General features: G+C 39.9%; 1 protein-coding gene across 1 annotated transcript; it reads left to right on the top strand.

Annotated features, from left to right (window-relative positions):
- Positions 1 to 4,382: 4,382 nt before the first annotated feature.
- LOC102081399 (GTPase IMAP family member 8) lies at positions 4,383 to 16,144 on the top strand. The gene is made up of 7 exons (XM_005462974.4): positions 4,383 to 4,413; positions 4,543 to 4,602; positions 6,812 to 6,865; positions 9,056 to 9,688; positions 10,330 to 10,362; positions 10,464 to 11,542; positions 14,179 to 16,144. Exons 1-7 carry the CDS (start codon positions 4,392 to 4,394, stop codon positions 15,850 to 15,852), a joined length of 3,555 nt encoding a protein of 1,184 aa, XP_005463031.3. The 5' UTR covers positions 4,383 to 4,391; the 3' UTR covers positions 15,853 to 16,144.
- The last annotated feature ends 4,265 nt before the right edge of the window (positions 16,145 to 20,409 follow it).

Here is a 20,409-nt window from a genome sequence, read left to right as displayed (position 1 = left end):
TTGTGAGTAAAAGTGGTGTGTCTTCTTCAAGTTAAGTCCATTTGCTGTGAACTCGAGGCAGAAGTCTTTGTCATGCACATCCAATGCTTGCTGAATGCTGTCAGATCTGTATTTAAATGGACATTTAAAATGTCAACACCACCAACTTATTTGAAGATAACCTTTTTGTGTTGACATCTAGTTGATTATTGTATAGCACATTATATAGCAGAACAGAAGTTAACTCAGTGTTTTAAAGATACAGACATACCAGCCCTCCAAAAGACACAGTTGCAAAATACATGAAAAGCTGAAAGGTATGCTTTACTATGTTAGCTAATTGTTGTGAAAAGAAAAAATTATTAGTGATTTAATGTTCATTAGTGGCTGGTTCACCAGCTGACACTCTGGGGAGGACGGACGCCATCGGCACATGTCTGCGCAAATGCCAAGCCAATAAAATCGTGTCATTAACTCCAGAGTCCTCCTGCTGCACTTTGGTGCGGCCTGGTCCTGCAGCTGGTTTAGTTGGTGTTGTTCCAATGCTGCGTGCTTCCGATGCATAGTGGCCAACTCCACTACTATTGTTGGCAGTGTTTGCACTGGCAGTGTGGGTTTTGCACCAGCTGCTGTCTAGCTCAGCAGAACACATGCAGCTTTTTGGCTAGATGAGTTACTATAGCTGATTAGCTATAGTGTTAATGAATTATCCTTCCTTCCTTAAGTGTATTAACTTCAATAGACCTCCTCAGGAGTCACAAAACTGTCTGGGTGAACTTAAATTTCAGTTCTCTATTAAGTACTTGTATGTAAGAAAAAATATCAGATATAATATCTATATTAGTTATATTTATGTTATGTATGAATACATTGATTGTTATCCACTAGTGTTTTAGTGTTCCCATTTGGAATATTATATTTCATGGTGGCACCTGGTTTGGGAGTAGTACTGGGGTGAGATCATTTAGTTAGGATAAGTGGTAAATGTGAGTGCCCAACAAAATGCTACAATATGGCTGACCTCTTTTTCCGTAACTTGATCCATGATCCATGGATTTCTTTCAGTTTTTTAACTATGTTTTCATTTTCATTTTACAAAGCCAATATAATTAATAAAACAGCTTGTGACACTGCTATTAAAAAAATTACAGTGTGAGCAGACTATCGGATGTAGTAAGTAAATTCAGGTTGCAGTACAAGAAAAAAAAAATAACTGCACACCATTATACATTAATTTACCTTAATTATGACTTAATGAACCCAATTTAATCACTCACTAACTAAAGGTTTGAGCCTGCTTTGTCTCTGGAGTTTTCTGAGGGGGGCGGGGCTCCGGGTACACAGTTACCTATCCAATCAGGTTCTGTGTTTTTTCCTGACACACCTCCTGCCTCCTCTCTGGTGAACTGTGTGATTTTGATCTCTGAGGTACTTTCTTTTCTGAGTGTGGAGGTAAAAAGACAAGCTAACTATTTCAGGTGAGTAGATTCAACCAAATAATTCAAAAATAAAGAAAGAAAGAGAAATATATTCTCAGTGTTGAGAGACAGAAACAGCTGTTCATGATTCTTGCTTCATTCTTGTATTGTTAAATTCTGATTATACTATTACGTTATATTATAAACTTCAACAAAAAATGTTATGGTATGTTTATTATTCTTATGGTATCTATTAGGTTTCTATTGTTCAGCACTTTGGTCAGCCTTGTGTGTTTTTAAAGTGCTATATAAATAAACTATGATGATGATGAAAAAACTGAAAGAACCTGCAGTAGATTCTGACACATCTTCTAAAAACACTGACAGCTCAACTGTTGGGGAAAAGCTACAAAGAAAAACAAACAAAATAAACTTTAAGTTCAGATTAAAGGTGTGACTACTGCTAGTTCCAGTAAGACGATGTACTATTTACAGTCTGAAAAGCAATGCTCTGTAGTTTCTGCATGCTCAGATCATAAAAACATATGAAGTATTTTTTAACCAGTAGGCACAACATTCATTTTCACTTACAACACTGTTCCTATAGACTTATTCAGAGTGAAAATAGAAGCAAAATCCGTTCATGCCTCCTTAAGAGACAGATCTAACCCTGTAAGATTGGCTGTCAGACTTTTTCTTGTCATTATAATTGGTGGATTTCAGTGAGATAATGTTTTTCTTCTTTTTAGTGACTTTTTTTTTTTTTAACACAATCATATTCACTCCATGATGTTTCACTCCATTTTTCCTCTGGTTATTTCTGCCCCAGCTGCACTGGCTCTAACCTGCCAGTGTAAGAACCACCGCTTTATGCTCTCAGTCGTAAAAAGATCATTTTAGCTGCTAAAAACTGAGTCTGTCTAGTTATATGGAAGAAAAAAGTACTGCACAAATACTTCAGGTGCTTGAAAACTGTCACTTGTCAGTGCGCCCCAGGGCGGCTGTGGCTACAACGTAGCTTGCCATCACCAGTGTGTGAATGGGTGGATGACTGGATGTGTAAAGCACTTTGGGGTCCTTAGGGACAAGTAAAGCGCTATACAAATACAGGCCATTTACTTAAATCTATTTAAACCTTCTCTGGAGGACAGTTTTCTGTATCGGTTTAAGTCTAGTCTTTGTAGTTACTGTAACTAAAAGTACTAAAAGTAATTAATAAAGTAATCCTGGAAGATAAATAAAATTCAATTTGTTTTTTTCCAAAGCTGCTGTCCCAGCACCTTAACACTGACACTGACTTTGTGTTAGGACTTAATTACCAGAGGACTGTGTTATTGGTTATATGAACTGGATCTGTACCACGCCATCTTTGTTTTCAGGGATCACGCTCTGATTGAGTGTTTGAGATTTTGTCTTTTCCAGGAAATATTTTGCAAATCTATTTTATGATATGTGAAAGGGGAAAAACTGTACCCAAACACTGTAATAAGTAATTTTTTGCAAGTTAATCATTGTGCAGGTAGAACCTGGAAGAGTCGCCAATCAGTTGTAGGGGTTACACAGACAGATAACCAGTCCTCATATTCACACCTACGGACAATTTAGAATTGCCAAGTAATGTAACTCATGCATGTCTGTGGACTGTGGCCTGAAGTACTCAGAGAAAGACCCATAAAGGCGCATGGAAAACTAGTAAAGTCCACTCATATCACGATAAAACCTCTAATGGTCAGTTTTATTGACTTATGACTGATAACTTTAGCTCAGTGAGATAATAATAAAGTGAATTGCTGGTCAAAGGTAACATGCAACGTGTCATTATGACTCAAGAGAGATTCAAGTTCCACCTTTATATGATTAGGAGTATTTTATAAACTCTGAGGTGTAAACGTGACTGCGCTGCTCCTATTGGCTGCATCACTCACAGACCTCTTCCATAATAGCAGTGGGTGCAGCAGTCATTCCAATAAGATTTAAAGCAACCTTCAACCTGTGCAGAGTACACCTTGAAGGTGGAATGAAGGTGGTGAAGGTGGAATGAAGGTGGTGAAGGTGGAATGAAGGTGGTGAAGGTGGAATGAAGCCAGCTGGAATAGGCTTCATTCCACCCTCCAATCCTGAGTTGGATAAGTGGAAGAAGCTGGATGTATGGACACCAAAACATTTTTATATAAGCATTTTACATAGGTGTGTTTCAAAAACGATCTGTGTGGTAAATAACTATTTTATTTACAGTGAGTGCAGTTTACTGCTGCCACACACATTGGCTGGCAAGTATGAATGTGGTTCTCAAACTGGTATAAGTACAAAATATTTAAACATCTTTTTCAGATATCCAGTCTCTCAGACGTTAGTGTACAGATAGGAATAGACAAATATGATTCATGTAAATATGAACACTACAAAATATAATCCTAACCCTGTGGATACACAGATACTACAGTATGACATGAGATATAAATACAGAATCATGGCCAAAGAAATTGGATCATAGTTATTGTTTTATGTTTTAGGCTATTGTTAAATAACAATAGCAAAGGCCGTTTTCCTTCCTATAAACATTAGTACAACTGAAAGTCTTTTTGTGTCCAAAGGACACAACAAGATCTGCATTAAAAAGAATGCAGATTTCAGGCAATCCCAACTTGGCTTAACTTTTCATTTTCAGAAGCTAGATCCAGTTTTATAAAAATATCTTGTAGAGTAGCATAGATGTTTCATTTCTTTTTATTTACACGCCTTATTACAATCAATAAACTCCATAGAATCTACTCAACAGGTCCTTTAGCTGAAACTGGATCAATTGTTCTTTAGGAACAAAGCATAAAGACATGAGGGGATCACTCAAGTGTTTAACACATTATATTATATTATATTATATTATATTATATTTTTTTCATATGTTTCATTCACATGAAACTGTATGCACAGTGTGTAGTTAGAGAGTGTAAATACTGTTTAATTATTTTCTCCTGTTTCCAGCAGAGCGACGTCATGGCAACTGCAGCAACATCTGGTGAGTCAGAAATATGTAGCTGCCTTTCTGCTGTTTTCATCATGAGTAAATATATTTTAGTTATATATGATTCTTTGAGTGTTAAATTAATGTTGTGTATAGTTTTTTAAAAAATCTTTCTCATCACAGATGATCAGCCGCCCCTGAAACGCAGGCGCAGTAACAGGATAAATTTCCTGCCAACACACAGTGAGTCAGACCAGTTCTGCAGTTTAAGATCATAATTTGCTGTATTCCTTTATTCCACAGATGTGCTTTGGCAGAAACCTAAACGCCTGAATGTAATGGGTGCTGAACTAAAGGTGAATATTTGTAAGTTGCCCTCTGCATCTTTGAAGTGTCTGAGCTGAGGGTCATTGTGATATCAAACCCCAAAGAGGAGGCCTCAGGTATCATAGAGCAACATCCAGCTGTGAGAGAGACGAGGACCTTGTGTAGAGATAGATGTCTGTTACAGGAGAAATCTGAACTTTCAGACCCGTTAACACTCTTGGATCAAATTATAACAGAGAACAACAGAGAGCATCTGAGCTGTGATGGATTTGATGAAGCGAAGGATTTCTGTTTAATGAAGAGCTCTGAACACATCAAACCATCTTTAACTCTGGAGCTGTTTGAAGAACCAGAGGAAGAAAAAGAATGGGAGGAAGAATTTGAGTGGAAACAAAATGAATGGTGGGGAAAAAGACAACTGCAAGATGAACAAAAACGTGAGATGGAGCAAGAAAAACTTTAAATGCTTTGGGAAGCATATGAAGAAGGAAGAGAAAAATATGAAATCAAAAGAAAAGAAGCTCAAAGGAGAAGAGAGCAGGAGGAGAAGGAAAAAACATAAAGAAGAAATACGGAGAGGAGGTCAGAAAAAAAGCTGACAGATTAAATAATAAATACACCAGTGACCTTGAAGCTGTGATGAAAAAACACGAGGAACTAAAGGCTGTGAAGGAACAGCACGAAAAGAGCCAACGAGAAAAAGAAGAAGAGCTGGACGACCTGAAGAGGAAATATGAAGAAATGAAGGATTCATCCGAGAAACAGATGTTCAGTCTGCTGATCATCCAAATACAAACTCTAAATACGACAAACCAATTAGACTCAAGAATGAAACAAATCGAACATCCAGTTTTACAGAAACGCACTTTACCAACATCTTCTAAAAGTATCACCGCTCAACAGCCACATCGGCATTTCTTAAACAGTTATTTTGAAGCATTATCAAAATGAACTTCAAAGTCAAGACATGATACTCCATTTAGAGAATTACCAGTAAGAAGCTCTAATGTAAGGTTTTAGCTATTTGCATATTAAACCCTGCCCTTTTTCTGTTCTGACTTCAGAAATATAAGAGTTATGGTTCAGTGATGTGATCATGTGAAGTCTTTTTATCAGCAATGTCCAAAATCTCTGTTTCCTCCGTTAAAATTTTCAGCACTTTTGTGAATTTCTTCTTTGTTTTATATGATATTTTTATTTGATTAAATATAATAACACATACTTTAATTTAATTAATAAATAAATGTCTCTCATCCTTTTCATGTACAATTTAATTGATGTGAAGCTCTGAACCAGTCAGAAAACATGTTTAGTCAAGCAAAACGATGCTTTATGGTTACAGTCCAAAAAGGCTGCAATATAGTCAACATCATAAAAACCTGATTTACAAACCTGGAAATGACAACAGATTGTTTAAAAAAAATTATTTGAAAAAAAAATTACTTTGATGATCTAAAAATTGTAAATAAACTTTGCAGTTTGTATGAAAATCCCTGACTCAGCGATTTCTTCTCTGGTGATGAAGCTTTCTCTTCCATCACTTTGAGATTTTGTTGGATAAAAAATGATTTTGTGTTTGTTGTTCTGTTTCCTGTTGATAGCAAAGTGACTCCGGATCAGATCCACAGGTTCTGAACAGAAACACAAACTAAGTCCGATCTGAGCCTTTGTGCGCGGTGGAACAGATCAGGATCCGATCATATTTGGACTCCGTGATGAACCAGCTACAAGTCACACACTAAAGAAAAATACAGACAGCACTGACATCAGACATGTCACCCTGGCAGACTCCCTGAACAGTCCCTATGCAAGATTCGACAACCTTAACACAGAATCCCATACTAAATTCTCCCATGACCCTGCACACTCTGCTTTACAAGTGACACACAGATCTTGAAGGCCCTAAAGCAGGTGAACCCCGATAAGGCAATGAGCCTGACCATATCACCGCATGACCAAGAGTTCTTACTGGCCTAAGTGATCAAATTAGGAACAATGAGAAAATATTCCAGCTTCCACTTTGGTGCTACTCCACCACACAACAGTTTTAATTCCCCATAGTTGGTGTTTAAATCATAATTTTAAAATCAGTGCTAAAAATGTGTCTTTGTCCTTGTGCTCACAGATGATGTGAAACCACTGACACGCAGTTCCAGCTATGAATTCCTGCCACCTTACAGTAAGTCTGTGTAAACTGTATATCTATGTGTGATGGAGGTGTACCATGTAATGTTTTTATCGTTGGTATTAAAACAACTGTGTAGTGAAATGAATAATGGATTGGATTTATATAGCGCTTTTCAAGGCACCCAAAGCGTTTTACAATGCCATTATTCATTCACGCTCACATTCACACACTGGTGGAGGCAAGCTACGGTTGTAGCCACAGCTGCCCTGGGGCAGACTGACAGAGGCGAGGCTGCCATATCGCGCCATCGGCCCCTCTGGCCATCACCAGTAGGCGGTAGGTGAAGTGTCTTGCCCAAGGACACAACGACCAGGACAGGAATGCATTTATTGCAAGATTTATTGATTTTAATTCCCTAACTTAAGGGGAGAAATAACCTTTAAATTAATATCTAACATGTAAGTTTTTGTAATGATGTATGTTTAATGTATCCATGGCATTTACACTATAGTTATAACTTCCCAGTCAGTTTGATATGCCTGTTATGCGCACTGGTTTCCTTCTGCAGGCTGTGAAGAATAGCAAAGAAACATTTGCCAGCATCAACTTATATATGGCCCAGTTACATATCTGGTAATACTTGAAAACAGAGGCCTTCTTTGCACTGATGTAAACAATTTGTCGCCAGCATGAACACATAAACCTCCCAGTGGTCACAGGTCACACGTATCTCACATACTCTCTGAAACTGTACTCACATTGTGCATTAACCTCTCCCTAAATACTGATACCAAATCCACACGTGGACACTGTTTCTAAATTGAAATTTATACGTGAATGTAAGCATATGTGTAACTCGTGTGTCTGTAGAGTGTCTAGTTTTGGGGGTGCATGTAGGCATGTAGCTTGGTGTGTGTTACATGTGCATGCGAGTCGGGGTGCAGGTCTCTGTATCTGTTCTTCTATGTCCGTATATGTGCTTCTACCTAAATGACTGTGTGTGATAATGTATTAGGGCTGGGCGATATGGCCTAAAATCAATATCACGATAAATTGAGCAGTTAACCTCGATAACGATAAATGGACGATAACCACCCCAAGTGCCAAAAAAACAAACGTTTTTTTTTTTTCATTTGATGGGCTGTGGCAGGCAGCATAGTTCCTCCAGTTATTTTGATAATATTATTCCCCCTAGACCTATTCATTGCAATTATATTATTACCACTTTAAAGGACTGTAAAATGTCACTGAAAATAAATGAAGACAATAGTAGTAAGTACTTTTAGTGGTTAAGATTTATTAACTGAACAAAATAAAAAGTGTAGGATACAATATGTAACCATGCCTGCCTGCCTGGTGGAGGAAGACGTTTTTGCTGGTCCTCCTAATCTCTTCTGGCTTTGAGCTTTTTTTATGTCTTCGAATTGAATCACATGGTTGTGCTGCAGGTGGTGGAAGAGGTTGGTTGTGTTACCTTGACTTGACGCAACAGTCTTTTTGCAGAGTTTACATTTAACAATTTTTTGATCAATATCATCCTTGTTGAATCCAAAATGTTAACAAGCGTCTCCTCTTCCTCCTCCACCAGCTCTACCTCCGTCGCTGCTGCTTCAACATTTAAATCGTCCTCCATTTGTTCACCCGTGTCTCGTCTTGTTACAGGTAGTAGAGTCATGTGACTCCACCCCGTCAAGTCTGTAACGTAGCACAGCGTCTTAAAGGGACATGAACATCGCCAACCTGCACATGCCTTTTCTTTTTTTTTTAAATACCGAATTTACCGACATGGGCAAAATGACGTCGATGAGAGTCATAAATTTCGGTAACGATAAATTTTTGATATATCGCCCAGCCCTATAATGTATCTATTATTTTATGTGTATTTTTATAGATGTGAATGGAAGAAAATTATCCCTGTTGTGGAATGATCTGCCCTTGCATGTTAGGCAGGCTTCTTGTCTTTCTGAGTTTAAAACTCTTCTCAAAACATATTCAGGCTATTTGCTGAAGACTTTGGCACTTTTTAAGGGGTTGACTCAATTTGTTTAAATATGTTCGCTTTTATTTTATTTATTTAATCATCATTTATCTTTGTTTATTTATGCTATTTGTATATGTACAAAACTTTGTGAACCCTGGCTTTATGTTAAAGTGCTTTATGGATAAATTAATTACTTCATTTCCTGTTCTGATTCTCTTCAGTTAATTGTCTGGAAATAAGTGATTTACTTTTCTTTCCAGTGTCCGAGCTGAGGGTGGTTCTGCTGGGGAACAAATGGTCAGAGATGAGAGCAGTGGGGAACATGATACTGAGACAGGAGAAGTTTTGTACTGAAAAAGCAGCAGACTGCTGTGTGGAATTCAGGACACCCTTCAAGGAAAAACAAATAGTTGTCATTAACACCCCAGACCTGTTGCTTCCCAATATTTATGATGTCAAACTGAAGGAACATGTAGAAACCTGTGTGAGGCTCTCTGCTCCTCGACCTCACGTGTTCCTGTTGGTTCTACAGCCTGAAGACTTCACTGAGGAGCAAAAACAGAGGCTCTGCAAAGTCCTTGAAGAATTCAGTGATCAATCATTTGATCATTCATTGGTTCTGAAATCAACTCCCAGAGAGAAGAGCTCAGCTTTCATGAAAGAAGATCAACCTTTAAAGGACTTTATCAGAAAATGCAAATACAGACATTTGAAGCTGAAGAACGTTGAACGTGCAGAGCTGCTAACACGCTTGGTTCAAATTGCAAAAGAGAACAATGGACACATGGACTGTGATGTATTTGAGGATGCAGCAACAGGTCGGACTTCTGATCAGGAAAACCTTAAACAAGAAAAAACATCAACCTTTCCATTTGGTCCAACAAAGGAAATTGGTAAGTTATTGTTTATGTCATGATCCCTGGGTCTAGGACCCAGTATTTTAAGTTTTTAAGTTTTGTCTCTTGTCAGTATTTCCTGGGGTTCTATTTATTTATGTTTCCCAGGTTTGGTTTTCCTGGTTTCAGTTTATATTATATTTCCTTGTATTTTTGGCTCCCTTATCTTTCCATGTCTACCCTGTTCTTGTCTCTATGTTTATTTACTTTTATATATCAAGACTGCATTTTTGTTTCTGTGTTAAATTCATATATAAGTGATTCTGCCATCTGTTTACTTACATTCTGTCTTACCTTGGTGGTGCTTTGTCCTCTGTGCTTTTGTTAACTCCTTTTGTCTTATCTTTGCTGATTTATTCTCTTCTGTTTCCTGGCTTCCTGGTATTTTCTGTACTTGTAAACAACACATTTAGGAAACTCTGCACACTTGATTTGATGACAGGAGAAAAAACATCTTAGTTAAAGACGTATATTATAACCTCACCAAAATGCTCTGCTTACCATTATTTGTATTACACAGTTTTGGTCCATGCAACCTTCGTCAGGTGCAGAAAAACAGGAAATTGTAAAATGACTATAAATCACTTTGGAATCATACTTCCTGTACTGTTAAAATAAGGCTGTTTTGTCTTTTACAGAACTCAAAGCTCCCAGTGAATATTCCCAACAGTGTAAGTAAATCACATTTTATATCTACCTACCTACCTACACACACATACACAATAACGTCCTTGCTGGTATCTTAATCTTAGTATTTTATGTTAATTTACAGCACCTGGACTCAGAATTGTGATATTTGGAAAACGAGAGGACAAAAAGAAAACGCTCTGCCAATTCATCATGCAGAAAAAACACTTTCAGTTCTCTAAATTAAACCCGAACAAGCAATGTGAGGTGGCTCACGGAGAATGGAAAAGAAAACCAGTAACAGTGGTGAAAACCCCAGACATGTTTAGTATGACTGTGAAAGCAATTATTGAAGAGATGAGAAGCTGTGTGAGTCTTTCCCTTCCTGGACCAAACGTTTTGCTGCTGTTAGTGAAACCTTCTGATTTCACTGAAGAAAACAGAACAACTCTGAAGGTCATCCTGAGTTTGTTTGATCAAAATGCCTTTAAACACTCGATGGTCATCAACACACATGACAACCCAATGAGTTCCTGTGTGAATGAACTCCTCAGGGCCTGTAGAGGAAGACTCTACAACATGTTTGAGGGAGACCACAAACAGTTAATGGCGAAGATTGAGGACATTGTGAATGAAAATAAAGGAAAATTCCTCACGTTCACTGAAGAGACCACACAACTGAAGTCTGAACTCATCACACCAGCTCTAAACCTGGTTCTGTGTGGGAGGAGAGGAGCAGGGAAGACTTCAGCAGCCAAGGCCATTTTAGGTCAGACTGAGCTTCATTCAGACTCCAACTCATCAGAGTGTGTTAAACATCAGGGAGAGGTGTGTGGACGTTGGGTTTCCCTGGTGGAGCTGCCTGCCTTGTATGGAAAACCTCAGGAGGCAGTGATGGAGGAATCACTCAGGTGTATCTCCCTCTGTGATCCTGAGGGTGTCCATGCCTTCATCCTGGTCCTACCTGTGGCTCCCCTCACTGATGAAGACAAGGGAGAGTTAGAGACCATCCAGAACACATTCAGCTCTCGAGTCAATGACTTCACCATGATTCTGTTCACTGTGGACTCAGATCCTACAGATCCAGCTGTTAGTAACTTAAAAGACAACAAGGACATCCAAGAGCTCTGTGAGAGCTGTGGAGGAAGATCTGTTGTTCTCAACATTAATGACAAACAGCAGATCCCACAGCTGGTCCAGGCTGTGGAAAAGGTGAGAGATAAAGTCAAAGTCAAAGTCAAAGTCAACTTTATTTGTCAATTCTGCCATATGTACAGGACATACAGAGAATAGAAATTCCGTTACTCTCAAACCCTAGAAGAAGTAGCAATGAACATTTAAATATAAGAGAGAGATTAAAAATGCAAGTAAAATAATTAAAAAGTAAAATTTGAATAAATACAGTACAAGCTATACAATATACAATATACAATATACAATATTCAGGTAACGGTAACGGTAGATGACATTCAGTGTAGACCAGGCAGGGTAGTGCAAATAGGCAAATAGTGCAAATGGAGATTTGGTAATGTACGGTAGGAGGTAGTGTAACAGAACAAAGTCTTATGAGGTAATGGCAGTCCAATGCTCCACAGGTGGCTAATAACTGGTGCAGGCCAGTGAGTGAGTCAGAGAGTGTGTGTGTGTGTGTGTGTGTGTGTGACAGAGTTCAGTGAGACCGTGGAGGAGAGAGGGGAGAGGGGGCAGAATCGGGAGGGAGTTAAGCTTCCTGACAGCCTGATGGATGAAGCTGTCCTTCAGTCTGCTGGTCCTGGCCTGGAGACTCCTCAGTCGCCTCCCTGACGGCAGCAGCTTGAAGAAGCTTTGCATTGGGTGCGTGGGATCAGCCGCTATGCAAAGGGCTTTTTTAGTGAGACGGGTGCTGTAAATGTCCTGGAGGGAGGGGAGAGAGACACCAATGATCCTCTCTGCAGCTCTCACTATGCGTTGGAGGGTTCTGTGACAGGACGCATTGCAGGCTCCAAACCACACAGTGATGCAGCTCGACAGGATGCTCTCTATGGTGCCTCTGTAGAAAGTGTACATGATGGGGGCTGGTGCTCCTGCTCTTCTTAGTTTGCGGAGAAAGAAGAGACGCTGCTGTGATTTCTTGGCCAGTGCTGTGGTGTTGTACGTCCAGGAGAGATCCTCTGTGATGTGCACACCCAAGAACTTAGTGCTGCTCACTCTCTCCACAGACGCTCCGTCAATGGTCAGAGGAGCATGTTGGGTGTGCATTCTCCTGAAGTCCACAACAATCTCCTTCGTCTTCTCCACATTCAGAGAGAGATTGTTGTCAACACACCACTTGGCCAGGCGTCTCACCTCACTTCTGTAGTCGGTCTCATCCCTGTTGCTAATGAGACCCACCACCGTTGTGTCGTCCGCAAACTTGATGAAGAGGTTGGAGCTGTATGATGGAGTGCAGTCATGGGTCAGCAGAGTGAAGAGGAGGGGGCTCAGCACACATCCCTGCGGGGCCCCCGTGTTTAAAATGATGGTGCTGGATGTATTACTGCCGACCCGTACTGCTTGAGGTCTTCCGGTGAGGAAATCCAACAGCCAGTTGCACAGAGAGGTGTTAAGCCCCAACTGGACCAGTTTTTGAGTGAGCTGTTGGGGGATTATAGTGTTGAATGCTGAACTGAAATCAATGAACAGCATTCGAACATATGAGTCTTTTTTGTCCAGGTGTGTGAGTGCTGAGTGGAGAGCAGTGGAGATAGCATCATCGGTTGAGCGGTTGGGCCGATACGCAAACTGGAAGGGATCCAGGGAGGGGGGCAGGACAGTCTTGATGTGTTGCATGACTAGTCGTTCGAAGCACTTCATCAGGATGGGAGTAAGTGCAACCGGACGGTAGTCATTAAAGCAGGAGGGAGATGACTTTTTTGGAACCGGAATGATTGTGGTGGCTTTAAAACATGTGGGGACGACAGCCTGGATAAGTGATATATTGAAGATGTCTGTGAAGACATCAGTGAGTTCCACCGCACAGTCTCTCAGTACACGACCAGGAATGTTGTCAGGACCCGGAGCTTTACGTGCATTGATCCTGGTGAGGGATCTCCTCACGCTGTCCGGGGACAGAGTCAACACCTGGTCGCCAGGAGGGGGTGGGGTCTTCTGTGCAGTGGTGCTGTTTTGGACTTCAAAGCGAGCAAAGAAAGTGTTCAGCTCGTTCAGCAGGGGGGTAGTGCTATCACAGGTCTGTGGTGGGGGCTTGTAATCTGTGATGGTCTGAATGCCCCGCCACAGGCTCCGTGAGTCTCTGCTGTCTTTGAAGTGATGAGATATTTTCCTGGAGTACTGTCTCTTAGCCTCTCTGATGCCACGGGAAAGGTTGGCCCTAGCTGTCCTCAGGCTCGCCTCGTCTCCTTCTCTGAAGGCAACATTCCGAGCTTTCAGCAGCCTGTAGACCTCTCCTGTCATCCATGGTTTTTGATTTGCCCGGACAGTTATGGTTTTTGTGACTGTTACATCCTCAATACACTTGTTGATGTAGGCAGTAACAGTCTCTGCGTACTCCTGGAGGTCAGTGGTGTTGTTATAGGTGGCAGCCTGCTTAAACATGTTCCAGTCTGTGATGGTAAAACAGTCCTGTAAAGCCTCTGAAGACCCTTCTGGCCACACTTGTATCTGCTTACGAACCGGTTTGGAGACTTTAACGAGCGGTCTGTAGGCAGGCATTAGCATGACAGTGATATGGTCTGAGGCGCCGAGGTGGGGGAGGGGAAAAGCTTTGTAAGCTCCTCTCCGGGTGGTGTAAACAAAGTCCAGTGTGTTATTTCCCCTTGTTGGAAAGTCTATGTGTTGTTGTATTTTTGGAAACACGCACTTTAAGTCTGCAAGGACTTAAAGGACCTAAATCCTTCACAAAAGACATGTTCATATTAGCTCAGATGGAGAGAGTGGTAGAACAGAAAAACATTAACACAAGACTTCAAGCTGAAATGGATTTAAGAAAAAATAGGGCCATGTGTGTTGATGATAGAAATCAGAACAGGGAATGTCTCAGGATGGTTCTGATTGGAAAGACTGGCAGTGGGAAGAGCGCAACTGGAAACACCATTCTGGGGAAACAACGTTTTAAATCTAGGCCCAGCGGGAGGTCTGTGACAAAGTTCTGTGAGAAAGCAGAAGGAGAGGTTGATGGACGTCCTGTTGTCGTGGTCGACACCCCCGGTCTGTTTGACACGAGTCTGTCCAATGATGAAGTTGAACAAGAGCTCATTAAATGCATCACCATGTTAGCTCCTGGACCTCATGTGATCTTACTGGTGCTATCAATCGGTCGGTTTACAAATGAAGAAAAACAAACTGTTGAACTGATCAAGAAATACTTTGGGAAAAATTCACAACATTTCATCATCGTTACATTTACCAGGAAAGATGAACTGAAAGGTCAAACATTTGAGAGTTACATAGAAAATGATTCTGGTGAATTTGTACAAAAGCTGATTCATGATTGTGGAGGCAGATATCATGTCTTTAATAATAATGATGCAAAGAATCGGGCTCAGGTCAGTGAGCTGCTAACAAAGATTGAGGTAATGGTGCACAAAAATGGAGACAGCTGCTACACCAGTGAGATGTTCCAAGAGGCTGAGGTGGCAATAAAGAAGGAAGTGGAGAGGATCCTAAAAGAGAAGGAAGAGGAGATGAAGAGACAGCAAGAAGAGCTTGAACAAAAACATAAGGAACAAATAAAAGCAATGAAAAAAAGAATGGAAGAACAGAGAGCGGAAACTGAACAGCAGAGAAAACTGATAGAAAAACAACTTAAAAAAAAGGAGGATAACATAAAGCATGAACGTGAACAGAGAAAAAGAGAACAGGAAAGGCGAGAAGCAGAGGACCGCCAAAGGAAAATACAAGATGAACGTCAACAACAAGAGTTGGAACAAAAGGTTATAGATCTGGAGAAAAAACTAAAGGCAGAATCAAAAGAAAAGGAAACAACTGACCGACAGCTGGAACAAAGCAGAGAGGAGATGAGAAACCACCGAGAGAAGTGGGAAAAGGAAAGGAGTGAGTGGTGGTACAAACGACATCAAGAAAATGAAGAGAAACAAACAAAACTTAGAAAACTGCAAGAAGAATATGACCAGGAAAGAGAAAAATATGTAAACAAGAGAAAAGAAGAGGATCGAATGAGAAGAGATCAAGAGGAGAGAGAGCGGAAAGAACTGGAGGAAAACTATAAGAAAAAACTGCAAGAAATGAAGACGAAATATGAAGAAGAAGCCAGAAAACAGGCTGAAGAGTTCAACGAGTTCAGACAGAAATACACCAAAGACTTTACAGCTCTGGTAGAAAAATACATGGAGGAAATAAAAGAACTGAAACAACAACATGAGAGAGAAATGCAGCAGACAGAAGTGAGACACAGTAAAAATTACAAACAGTTGGATGAACTCTCCACCCAAAAAGAAAAATCTCTCAAAGAACAAATTAAGGACTTGAAGAAAAAGCATGAGGAAGAAATAAAGGCTCTAAAAAAGAAATACGAGAGCAGCTGTATTATCAGCTGATCATGAACATGATAGCCCTTCAGTACTTTTTCATAATGTTTTTCCAACTTTTTTTCCAATATTTTGGAGATTGATTCAAATGTACAGGACTCCGTATTCTTGACAAGTCTGGCTAAATATTTAGATTATGCACAGTTAATAAGACTAATAAGAATGTACATCTGCAGTGTGTGACATTGGCATGGTAAATTCTTTGATGTACAATATTTAATATGCGGTAAAATTGTCCCTCTTTTTCATAATCAATTTTCTTGTCATTTGGAGACTGAAATAAAAACAGAATCAAAATGTCCATAAGTTCTTTATGTCATATCAAATGTCACACTAGGAAAATATCTATTGACCTGAATTTTCCATGTATATTTGTAAAATTTTATTGTATTTGTATATTGTATATGTATATATTCTATTTCAAATTTAACTGGCTTCCATTTTAACCTCCTAGGACCTGGCATCCACATATGTGGACATCACATTTCGGTTTGTCTAGACCAAAATACTAAATCTTGCTCTACAAGGGCCTGATATCCACTTACAAGGACATTATACTGGCGCTGATCTATCGAAATTTTAAACGATTATCCTCATATGTAGCTCTTATTTTTCTTAGAAACAAAAATCAGGTAAAAAAACACAAACAAAAAAACTGCAGCGTGAGGTGTCGCCCAGAGGTGAGCCATTGAAATGCTGGGTGAAGAATGTGAGAGGGGTCACTGATGATTTTGGCTGCCTGTCTAGGCACTTGTTGGCTGAAAACCTGTGCCAGAGTTCTGACAGGCCGATGATTTTAGAGCACACTGATGCAGTGTGCTGCAGTCTGTTCCTGTTCTGAAGGCTGAGGGAGTGGAACCAGCAGGTGATGGAGAAGGTCATGATGCTTTCCAGGAAGGCATAGTAAAAAGTCATCATGAAAGTAGTTGAGTTTTCTAAGTAGGTATAGCCGTTGGTGGCACCTCCTGGGAATCTCCTCTGTGTTGGCAGAGAATTTCAGGAGGTTGTCAAAGATGGTTCCCAGGTATTTGTACTCCTCAACTACCTCCACTGGCTTCCCATGAATGGTGGTGGTGACTGAAGCAGCTGTTTATTTGATGATGTTTATTTAATGAAGATCATGAACATCACTTTAAATGGGCTGGTTGTAATGTGATGCTTTTCTGTCTTAATTCTTTGTTGCAAAGTCTGAACAAGGTGCTTTGTTGACTGGAGCATTGAGCACTTATTTGAGTTCCCGTTGCCTTCTTATCAGTTTGAATCAGTCTGCCCGTTCTCCTCTGACCTCAGGAAACAAGTCAGTCTGGTTTTTTGGACCTTTTCCTGTGAATCCTGGAGATGTTTGTGTGGGAAAATCAGACTTTAGCAGCCTGTCTTAATGCAAATATAATAAATACTAATGTTCATTTTTAAAAGCTTGTTTAAAGGTAAGTTGTGTTTTAGTTGCTAAATGAGTCTCAGATAAACACACACTCATATGGTTTTATTGACTTATATTGGAATTGCACTAAAATTATGTTTATGCTGTTTACCAATGGCATGTGTGGTATCTTTTAATATCACGCATGATCTGATCTCCTTATGTCAGTGTGGTTCAAAGTCGCAAAACTATGATGTCACTACAAGATGACTGGTTACTTGTTGAACATGGAGCAATATTAATTATGATGATGTGGGAACACCAACACAAGGATATCAGATCGTCCTAATTTCACACGGTGCTTAAACTGTCTTCATAAATATTTTGTACTTCTAAATCAGACTGTGTAGTTGTAAACTGAGTTTTGTAACTGCTGCAAGACATGAATCGACTGTCTGACCACTGAAGTGTAATTACTGCTCAAAGCTTAAAAACAAAACAATCACAGCAGTTTATTATCATCAGGTTTTATTCAGACTTTGAAAAATGTTTGAGCCCATAGGTATCTAAAAGTTGTCCTTAACAAACAGGGAAAAATAAAATCCAGCAAAGACCTGATGCAGGACCCGAGAGATGATCTGGATCAGCTGATCACCTGTTTGATGAAGCTGGATCAGAAATGGTCTCAGTGGAAGGGCGGCTGTCAAGAAGCCGTTCTTAAGGAAAAGAAACAGGAAGAAAAGACTGAGGTATAAAAATTACACAAGAACTGAACTGAAGATTAAGAGAAGAGGTCTGACGGAGCCACGGATCATCAACGTGTGAAGAGGAGGTTGAAAGGGTTTTACAATAAGTGCAGCCCACAGTCATCATGTAAAGCACGACAGAGTCTCTGTTGTTTTGGATCTGCATTTCAGCCAGTGATCTTTGAGATCTTTGTCAAAATTGATGGAATTATGAAGACAGAAGCGCCACCATGTGGTGAGCGTCTGATTGACAGTGTTAAAGAGGAGGTTCAAAGGAAGGTTGAGGTTGTTATCACCATGGACTCATCTGGTCAGAATGTGAGTAAAACAGCCATCAATCTGTTCCACTATATCTGGTCTATTTCATTATAATCAGTGGTAACTTAAGGAGGAAACACATGGACTGCTAAACTCAGGAGACCAAATCAAACTCACCTCAGCTGCCGCCCCATGTGGGAGTGAAAAGAGTGAGCTGTGAGTGAGCGCAGTCCTTATATAATGTGTGCCAGGTGAGGGCAATTAAGGGCAAACTCCAGAGCCAATCAATGGCGAGAAAGTAAAAGAGGAAACAAGTCTTTTGAGGTGAGGGAGAGGAAGGAAAATCATTTTTACATCAGACAATGACTCCAAACACACTGCCAGTGCAGTAACAGTTTACCTGGACATAAAAACACACAATGAACATCATCAGTCTTGGACTGGACGGCAAAAAGCACAGCGCTCAAAATTATTGAAACAGGTTGGAATTATCTTAATAATCATTATTATTAGTTAATAATATTATTATTATGGCGATTGCCTTACAGCAGCAGTGCTGCTAGCAACAATGGAGACCAGGGGTTCCATTACCGTTACCTGTATCTTTATTCATTTGAGGGATTGGTATTTAAAACCTAAATAAAAAAGAGACATTTGTGGGTTAGTGAATCTTCATTAGGTTCATTAGCTAATATTTAAGTGACTGCTTGTAGAAGGTGAAGAGACAGGCCATCCTGCCTGCGTCAGGAAAAAGAACCTGAGTTCACATTTTATCAGTGTAATTTGTTTGTAACCTAATTTCTTTGTATATGTAATAGAGAAGTGTGTTAACAGTCCTCACCTTTCCTGGTTGCTTCCTATTCAGGATGTGGAGCAAAAGAGTAAAAGCAGCTCAATCACCTGCTTAAGAGTTTGGTTAAGGTTGAAGTCTATATGTTATTGAATTATTTATAGGACTTGGTACAAATATAAATATGTCTTTCACGTGTTTGTTCGTGTGGATGTTTATTTTTTCATTTGGTTTGCTGACCTCAGACTTGGGCTATTCCAGATGCTGAATCGCAGGCATCTGGAATGCCAGACACCTGAATCGGGTTGAGGATAAAAGGAAGCCAGCTGCTTTTAGAGGTGTTGGGTTCTCAGTCTCACGCCATTTTGGTTGAATTGACTCATGACCACCAGCCAACCTGACAGTGGGGTCTGTGGGTTAATTGGCAACGCTAAACTGCTCATAGGTGAGACTGGCTGTCTGTCTCACTGTGTTAGACCAGCGTCAGACTGGCAACCTGTCCAGGGTGTACCCGCCTCTCAGCCTATGGTAGCTGAAAACTCTATATCCAGATGAACAGAATCAACTGTTCGGGATTTCCTTACCTGGATGATTGAGCATAGACACGATAAACAATATGAATACATTTTATTTTAGATGTCTTTCAAAACACTCAAGTTCACCTTGCACAAAAGAGTTAAAAACAATAAGAAGTGTTTGTACAAACTCTGTGTTTGCCTTTGTACTGCATTTCCTTTTACGTCTTGATGCATGCTCAATCATCCAGGAAAGTAAATCTCCAAAAGTTGAATCTGTTCATCTGGACGTAGCGTTTTGTGGGAGAAATGTTTCATCACTCATCCAAGTGACTTCTTCAGTCTCAGCTGACTGCAGGTTTCAATCTTATAAACAGTATATTTGCATAATGACTGAAACCAGCCACTGAAGGAACAATGGGCTGTGAGGTCAGTTACTTAATCATAATTATGCAAATTCTCATGACCATTGACCAAAACCCACTGATCAATGGCCATGAGTACCATTCACAGAGAGTTGGGGAATGGCTGCAATCACAGTGGGCTGGTTTCACTCATTATGCAAATGTACTGTTTATAAGATTGAAACCTGCAGTCAGCTGAGACTGAAGAAGTCACTTGGATGAGTGATGAAACATTTCTCCCACAAAACGCTACGTCCAGATGAACAGATTCAACTTTTGGAGATTTCCTTTTATAGTTATTTATCATTGACAAAATATTACACTAATCAAAGCCATTAAACAACATCAACAGACTTTAAGATCTCCAACAAATGTTTAAGAAGAATAACTTTAAAAATGATTTAAAGTGGATTTTTAATAAGGTTCAGATTTATTGGAGGAAGTTCTAAATTTATGTCTTTAATTGAGTATCTGTGGTCATGACTGCATGAAT

This window comes from Oreochromis niloticus, linkage group LG5, assembly GCF_001858045.2.
Source record: "Oreochromis niloticus isolate F11D_XX linkage group LG5, O_niloticus_UMD_NMBU, whole genome shotgun sequence".
Classification (NCBI taxonomy): domain Eukaryota; kingdom Metazoa; phylum Chordata; class Actinopteri; order Cichliformes; family Cichlidae; genus Oreochromis; species Oreochromis niloticus.
Note: the sequence above shows the minus strand (reverse complement) of the source record. Positions and strands in the feature narration are given on the sequence as shown.

Bases quoted from the DNA above. Each gene is read 5' to 3' on its own strand.
- LOC102081399 (XM_005462974.4), top strand. From the start codon at position 4,392: ATGGCAACTGCAGCAACATCTG. The intron at 4,414-4,542 runs GTGAGTCAGAAA...TTCTCATCACAG, and splicing joins GGCAACTGCAGCAACATCTG to ATGATCAGCCGCCCCTGAAA. The intron at 9,689-10,329 runs GTAAGTTATTGT...TGTCTTTTACAG, and splicing joins TGGTCCAACAAAGGAAATTG to AACTCAAAGCTCCCAGTGAA.